This window comes from Ovis canadensis, chromosome 15 (assembly GCF_042477335.2).
Source record: "Ovis canadensis isolate MfBH-ARS-UI-01 breed Bighorn chromosome 15, ARS-UI_OviCan_v2, whole genome shotgun sequence".
NCBI lineage: Eukaryota > Metazoa > Chordata > Mammalia > Artiodactyla > Bovidae > Ovis > Ovis canadensis.
In genome coordinates this window covers 29,365,350-29,373,812 of record NC_091259.1, presented here as the reverse complement: position 1 = coordinate 29,373,812, position 8,463 = coordinate 29,365,350, and the positions used below count along the sequence as shown (strand labels likewise).

At 47.0% G+C, this 8,463-nt stretch overlaps 1 protein-coding gene across 1 annotated transcript in view; it reads right to left on the bottom strand.

Moving 5' to 3' along the window:
- POU2AF2 (POU class 2 homeobox associating factor 2) overlaps positions 1–8,463 on the bottom strand; it is a 31,894-nt gene continuing 23,431 nt past the window's right edge. The window contains exons 3-5 of the mRNA XM_069555083.1: positions 4,785–4,827; positions 2,113–2,411; positions 1–991 (exon numbers count right to left, since the gene is read on the bottom strand). Of these exons, the coding sequence (XP_069411184.1) occupies positions 590–991; positions 2,113–2,411; positions 4,785–4,827 (744 nt within the window). The 3' untranslated portion in view covers positions 1–589. The remainder of the gene's footprint in view (positions 992–2,112; positions 2,412–4,784; positions 4,828–8,463) is intronic.

The window sequence follows — 8,463 nt, the reverse complement described above, 5'->3', positions numbered from 1 at the left end:
TCCTGGCTTCATCCTACTTTAATGACAATAAAGCATTTTTTTATGGCATCACATTTGTTACTTGCAAGTTATTATTTGTTATTTGCAATTCCCTGTAAGGTGAGAAATGTATGTAATATTTCACACTTTATAAAGTCACATGCTATAAAATGCATTTTGTTTTATGTGCCCTAATCTATTTTATACCCTATACATTCTCCTTTATTGAGGAACACACATAGTACATAACTAAGAAAAATTAGACAGGAAAATCAGTATGTTTTATGAGCTGCATAAAGTTGTTAATGTAATTTAAGGAAAACTATCAGTGTTGAAATGACACTTCAAAGATAACAGAAGATTCAAAACAAAATGGGTTATTAAGCCCCAAAACCTCACAGTCAGGCTGTCTATCTCTGACACACTGAATTTACATTGTGGCGTGTTTCAGTGGGGTTATGGTGGGTGGATCACAAATGAATGCTGTCGTCTATTAACAAAGGGTGGCACAACAGCTTGTCCTGAAAACCCACTTCTGAAAGAATTGCCACACCACAAGAGTCTGTGAATACAGAGAACAGACTTAAAGCACAGAAGTCCTCTGGTGCCCTCAGTAGGCTCTGCGGCACTCGTATGCCCCCCACGCCAGGTTCCCATCATCTTTGGTCCATGGAGAAGCGTCCTGGAGGGCAGAGGTGTCTGCCCCCTCGTCTGGGGAGAAGGGCCCCACCTTGGGCGGTGGGTCACTGGACATCGTCATGAAAGAGGTGAAAGGGTAGGGGGCCGGGGTGGGGTACCCCTGCGTGTGGTACAGATCCTCCAGCGCGTGCAGTGAGTAGGACTGAACCCCGGTGAGGGGGCCCCCCCAGCCGGTGCTCCTGTGCTGGGCCACACCTCCCGACTCCAGCTGGGAGAGGGAGCTGGTGCTGGGTGCCAAGCTCTGCAGGGCATCGGCCGGCACGGGGTCTGGCTGGCTGAGGCCTTCAGGAACCGTCTGCTCCCACGAGTCCCTCTGAGGAGGATGGAAAGGTCACTGGGGTTAGTCACTAGGTGATGGTCTGACGGGGACACATTTCCTTCCCGACACAGGGGCCCATGTCTTCCAAAGCAGGCTTGGTGTCCTCCCTGTGCTGTCCAGCGCCTCCTTACAGGCGGCTCTCTCCTCTGCGGTTGGACACTGAGCGTTTTAGTGCCTTTCTTAGTCTAGAATTGGGTGTGTGTGTGTGCGCGTGTGTGCGTGTGTGTGTGTGTGTAAATAGAGTCCTTTCCCTAGAAAACATTAAATGAGTAAATGTGAAAATGATAAAATGAACATTTAGGCAGCGTTTCATCTACTCCTGGAAGGAGAAGCCTCTAAGTTACAGGGTGGGCTTCTAAGGGGGCTGGGAAGGCTATCGTGCCCCCAGGGATCAAAGACCTGGAGCCTCATAGGTTGGGGGCTGGAAAGGTTTAGGCTTGATTCAATGCTAGGCCACTTACTAGCATCCTGACTCTGAGTGCCCGGCTTTGTTCTTCTGTCAAATGGGGCTTTAATAACTATACCCTGAGCTGTTGCCAGTATTAAATGAACATGTGCACGTAATTCCCACTCTCTTGCGGCCTGTTTGGTCTAAAACCCCATGTCCACAGATGCATTCCTTTGTGGTCGTGGGCTTTACAGTTTTGTGTAAAAAGGTTATTCGTGCTCTTTCTTATGAACTCATCTCTGGAAGGACTGTGAGAGAAGCAGGTTCTAAAGGGTAGAAAATACTGTTGGGGAAAGAGGAAGGAAGGGGAAGGTCAGAGGCCTCCTGATGCATCTGCCCCAGGGATGGCCTCACTGGGTCTGCGAGGTAAGACCCTGCTCTTTCCTTAAGCGCTGGCAGAATGATGGGGGAGCATCTGGCAAAATCCTTAGAGTGTTAATACAATGGCTGTACGTCCCGTCCTATTTAGTCGTCCGGCCTCAACCCCTGGATAGACAGAGCCTCCTCCCGCGTGGCTGGCCAGAAGCCCCGAGGAAGGCTCTCTGGGGCGTGGATTCTGGCCTCTCCCGGGGCGAGTAGACCCTTGGCTGCTGGGCGCATGGGCTGTCCAGGGCTGCAGGAACCCCGACTTTGGTGACTCCCCTAAACTAAGCCTCTGAGTACTCACCAGCACGAAGTGTGCGGGGTCGCTGGGGAAGGGCGGCGGCAGGAGCGGCGGCAGGGGCGAGGCGCTGAACAGGGTGCCGCTGTTGGGGGTCAGGGCCGTGGGGCGGTGGTCCCCATAGGGCTCCGGGAAGTAGGGGTCCAGCAGGGCCGCGTGGCCCTGCCCTGCTGAGGACTCGCAGGCAAAGGGCTTGGCTGCGCTTGACGTGCAGGCGTCGTTGGCAAACTGCTTGGTGTTGTGAAAGTCCGGGTCGGAGAGGAAGGCTCTCCTGACACCATAGTAACCTGACATCACCGGTGAGCCTGTTGCCAAGGGGAAAACAGACGGACAAATGTCTCCTTGGAGGAAGTCAAGGCATGTCTATGGCAGCCCGGTCTTTCCACGTGTGACATGGTGTTTCTAACGCAGGCCTGATGCCAAGGCCAACGTTTAAATAGATAGACGGCTTGAAAAGCATTCAATAGGGCGGCATTATCGCTTTTAACTACTCTGGCCCTCAAAGCTGGTATGTTTAAGGTTTGAGCTGCGTTTGGTAATGAGCTCACTTTACATGGAGTTATTACTGCCCAGTGTCTCTCACATACACATTTTTTTTGGGTACACCTTCTGTATGCGAGGTGTTCTACTAGGAAGGGGCTTGGCTAAAGAGGGCAGGATAAGAATCCCCTGGCATTTGCTGTTATCTAATGATGCATCTGTTTCACAGCTTCTGAGCCTTGTCCCCATAGATTAAGAGGCTGCTTCTGGGGCATGCTGTATGAGATTCAGTTTCTCTAGATAAGGTGAGGCACTGACCTCACCCCGAATCAGAGGCAAGTTGTACTCTTCTTTTAATTTTTGTACTCTGACGGGTGACTTGCACCTAGCAGGCAATCGAAAATGGTTTGCCTTGCTTTGCTTCTGGGAAGCCAAGTTAGAGGACCGCGATGAAGAGTCTGGTGTTATTTGCTGCCCTCTCGTGGCCAATTCGAGTCCCCACTCAGCTCCCCTGGACCCTGCAAGCGTGAGAAGGGAAAACCTGGCACGGAAAGCCCCCCTTGGTTGAAACCTGGAGAGGCTGAAACTAAGAATCTCAGTTAAGGTAAGCCCAGCGAAATAGTCCCAGAGGAGAAGAGAGGTGTTTGCTAAACGTTTTCTGAACCTGTAGCTCAGTTGTATCAGGGAACCCTGTATCATTTAGAACGTGTTCAGGAGCATAGACTCAAGGACTGTAAAACAGATTTTTTTTTTTCCCCCAGCTGGTGTTGGGTGTGATCCAGTTAGCTCAGACCTACTCCCTTAGTCACAAAAGAGTTGATCTGGGAGGAAGTTGCAGGTGCTTGTCTTTCTTACTTTGCACAACCGCAGTGGACTGCTTCTGAGCTTTGTCCCTGCCCACCCTGCCCACTCTTCTGCAGGGAGAGAAGACAGACTCATCAAGACCCTCTTCCTTGTTACCCTGACTCAGTTGTACACGACTCTCCAGACGTAGCACTTAGACCCCTGCTACCCAAGGCGGCACGTTGTATTGTGCTCAATACTCTTTCATCTGAGCGTAGTCCTCTTTCCAGTTGACCCACCGGCTCTACGAGGGCAGAACTTACATCTTATACATTTTCTGTAAACCCAGTAGTATAATACTATGTGCAACAATTCATGTAAATTTATTCATTCATTCAAAAGAAATCAAAATTCCTCCCAGAAACTTAACAGCACAATTCCACTCACTCCATTTCCGTCTTAAATTCTGTAGCCCCCGAATTCTAATCTGCTCATGAATTTGAAAGCTGCAGTTGGAGGTTTCATCATAAGCATACTTCTCTAGAAAAAAATATCTGTGCCCGTGAAAATCAGTATCAACAAATAAGGTTTTGTTTCATGCCATGAGGCTGTAGTGGTTAGGCCCTAACCCTAACCCCTAGCCCTGAACCTAACCCCTAACCCTAACCCTAACCCTAAGTAAAAAAGGGTACCAGGAGACTAAGTAAAAAAGGCTACCAGGCTCTCCTGTCTGCATTTCCAATTTTCAAATAAAAAAACACAGAGAAGAAAAATCCTTCGCTGTTTAAACATGTATTTTTTCTTCTTAAAAAGAGGAAGAGCCATTCCAGGTGATGAGAGAGGCTGCAGAAATTTTGTTCTGTAGAATGGAGCAGATACAGCCAAATTCCAATGACAGTAAGTATGATTGGGAAACACGGTATAGAGACATTCAGACGTGTGGGATCTTCTCCTGCTCTAATTTCTTTCCCTTATCCAGCTCTGAAGATGACCCAAATTACTAGGAAAACCTATGCCATTTCTGAGCTTGGAAGTGGAATTCTCCAGGCAAGAGTACTGGAGTGGGTGGCCATTCCCTTCTCCCGGAGATTGTCCCAACCCAGGGTTTGAACCGGGGTCTCCTGCATTGCAGGCAGATTCTTTACCATCTGAGTCACCAGGGAAGCTGTAAAAACTGTATGAAGGGCCTAATTGCTATTGCTTTTGCCCAAAAAGCTTACACTGGACAGAATGCATTCCAAATTCAGGAACGGCTGCATGAGGTCTGCCTTTCCTGATTTTACATTTTAAAAACAAGTATTTTAAAGCAGCAAAATGTTCAAAGTCTTGTAAGGCATCTTTGAAAGAATGGAAGCCTAAATGCCCGATTTACTTCAAAAGAGAAGGAATCGACCCCTGTGAACTGCAATACTTACCTGGCATGGGGCCAAATGGAGACTGAGCGGAACCGACACTGCCCTGGAAGACAGAGGGGCATGCATGTTTTATTCTTTTAAAAACTTTTTAATTGGCAGATAATTGCTTCACAATATTGTGATGGTTTTTGCCATACGTGAGAATGAATCGGCCGTAGGCATACACGTGTCCCCTCCCTCCAAACCCTCCTCTCTCCTCCCTCCCCCCTTTGGTTTTCTCTACTGTTTGTGTTAATGAAAGTGAAAGCTGCTTAGTCCTGTCCAACTCTTTGCAACCCCATAGACTATACCGTGCATGGAATTCTCCAGGCCAGGATACTGGAGTGGGTAGCCTTTCCCTTCTCCAGGGGATCTTCCCAATACAGGGATCAAACCCAGGTCTCCCACATTGCAGGCAGATTCTTTACCAGCTGAACCACAATATCCTTTTTCAAATATGTATCAGTGATTTATATAAATGGGCTATGGGCTTCTCAGGTGGCGCTAGTGGTAAAGAACCCACCTGCCAGTGTGAAAGACGTGGGAGATGCAGGTTTGATCCCTGGGTTGGGAAGATCCCCTGGAGGAGGGCACAGCAACCCACTCACTCCAGTATTCTTGCCTGGAGAATCCCATGGACAGAGGATTGGCGGGCTACAGTCCATAGGGTTGCAAAGACAACTGAAGCAACTTAGCACGCATATCACACACACATTTATATAAGTATATACATACATACACAAATAAGTTTGTATTTGGTTTTATCATTGAATGGCCCTCTTTTAAGCTGTCTTCCTCCCTGTAGAATGGAAGCTTCACTAAGGGTAGCAACTTTGACTGTGAGTTGTTCTCTGCGTATGGAACGGGGTGATTCATAGTAGACACAACAAAAATATGTGGAATAAAAACAGCAGTTTAATGAGCATAGGAGGTTGAGGCTGTTGTCAGTTGAATTATGTCCCCTGAAAAGACATATTGAGGTCATAATTACCAGTACCTGTGAATGTGAACTTATTTGGAAACAGGATCTTTGAAGCAGTAACTAGTTAATTTAAAATGAACTTACTCTGAAGGATTGTGGAACCTAAATCTAATACGACCGGTGTCCTTATAAGAAGAGGGGAGACAGACACAGACACAGAGGGGAGAAGGCAGTCTGAAGAAAGAGGCAGAAATTTGAGAGATACAGCTTCAAGCTAAGGACCACTAAGATTTGCCAACAACCTTCAGAAGCTTGTGGGGGTGAGCGTGCAGGTTTCCCCGGCGGCTCAGCAGTAAAGAATCTGTCTGTAATGCAGGAGATGCAGGAGACGAGGGTTTGATCCCTGGGTTGGGAAGATCTCCTGGAGGAGGGCATGAAATCCCACTCCAGTAATCTTGCCTGGAGAATTCCATGGACAGAGGAGCCTGGCGGGCTGCAGTCCATGGAGTCTCAAAGAGCTGGACACGACTGAAGAACTAGGCACGCATGCGCCTACTCCAGAAGCTAGGAAGAGGCAAAGAAGGGTGTACCCCTAAAGCCTTCAGAGGAACCTGGCCCTCCTGACAACTCGATTTTGGACTTCTAGCCTCCAGATCTGTAAGAAAATAAATTACTTTTTTAAGCTGCTTCAGTTCAGTTCAGTTCAGTTCAGTCACTCATTCATGTCCGACTCTTTGCGACCCCATGAACTACGGCACGCCAGGCCTCCCTGTCCATCACCAACTCCCGGAGTTCACTCAGACTTATTTCCATCGAGTCCGTGATGCCATCCAGCCATCTCATCCTCTGTCGTCCCCTTCTCCTCCTGCCCCCAATCCCTCCCAGCATCAGAGTCTTTTCCAATGAGTCAGGTCTTCTCATGAGGTGGCTAAAGTACTGGAGTTTCAGCTTCAGCATCAGTCCTTCCAAAGAAATCCCAGGGTTGATCTCCTTCAGAATGGACTGGTTGGATCTCCTTGCAGTCCAAGGGACTCTCAAGAGTCTTCTCCAACACCACACTTCAAAAGCATCAATACTTTGGCGCTCAGCCTTCTTCACGGTCCAACTCTCACATCCATACATGACCACAGGAAAAACCACAGCCTTGACTAGATGGACCTTAGTTGGCAAAATAATGTCTCTGCTTTTGAATATACTATCTAGGTTGGTCATAACTTTTCTGCCAAGGAGTAAGCATCTTTTAATTCCATGGCTGCAGTCACCATCTGCAGTGACTTTGGAGCCCAAAAAAATAAAATCTGACACTGTTTCTACTGTTTCCCCGTCTATTTCACATGAAGTGATGGGACCAGATGCCATGATCTTCGTTTTCTGAATGTTGAGCTTTAAGCCAACTTTTTCACTCTCCTCTTTCACTTTCATCAAGAGGCTTTTTAGTTCCTCTTCACTTTCTGCCATAAGGGTGGTTTCATCTGCATATCTGAGGTTATTGATATTTCTCCTGGCAATCTTGATTCCAGCTTGTGTTTCTTCCAGTCCAGCGTTTCTCATGATGTACTCTTAGTTTGTGGTAATTTGTTACTGCAGCCTTAGGACATGTCCTAGTGACGGTGTGATTAATGATGAAACAGAATTCACCGCAGTGTGAGAAGTGGCACTGTAGTAGTAAGATGGGGTGAGGGGGACACTTAAGCTGGTATTGGGGATGGGATGGGGAACACATCCTGGAGGAGGAGATGCTCAAGCTGACTATTAAAGAAAGGGTATTAATGCAAATTCTGACTCCAAGATGCCCAGGAACAAAGTAAGTGGAAAATGTAGCTGTTGTAAAAGTGAAGAGGTATCAACATCCACTTATTCAGATTTGAGTTCTTAGTTCTGTCCTGACTCTGATAATCCTACAGACTCTCAAGAGTTGGAGGGATTTTAGAGAGTCTTATTCAACCAGCACTCAATGCTGAAATCCTCTCCAATGTTATTAACCCTGGAAGCATTCAGCCTCTAGTGATGGAGATCTCAGCACCCTCTGAGAAAGCCAATTTCTTCTTTGGCAACCTCTGTTACAAATGTACTTATTTCTAATCTCCTTGGTCCATACTGAGTAAGTTAAACACTTCTTCCGTAAATAGCTCTTCAAATATCTGAGAGTAACCCATCATTTCCCAACTGCCTTAATCAGACTGGGCTGATATAACAAATACCACAGACTTGGTGGCTTAAACAAAAAGCATTTCTCCCAGTTATGGAGGCTGGAAGTTTGAGATCAGGGTGCCAGCATGGTTGGGTCCTTTGGGGGACCTTCATCCTGGCTTGCAGATGGCTGTTTCCTTGCAGTGTCTTTATGTAGCACAGAGAGAGATCATCTTTTCCATGTGTCTCTTGTCATAGGAGCACCAGTCCCATTCATGTGACTTAACCCTCATGACTTCATTACCACCCCAAAGGCCCCAACTTAAAATACCATCATACTGGGGACCAAGGCTTTAACATATGAATTACAAAAGAAGGGAGTAAAGTATACAAACTTTCCATCCATAGGACTAAATTGGAATTCTAACTTCTCTAGGGAAATATCCACCAATTGGCAGATTTTTTTGGGGGGAGGGGCTCCAAAATCCCTGAGAATAGTGATTGCAGCCATGAAATTAAAAGACGCTTCCTCCTTGGAAGGAAAGCTATGAAAAACCTAGACAGCATATTAAAAAGCAGAGACACCACTTTGCCAACAAAGGTCCAGATAGCCAAAACTATGGTTTTTCCAGTAGTCATGTATGGATG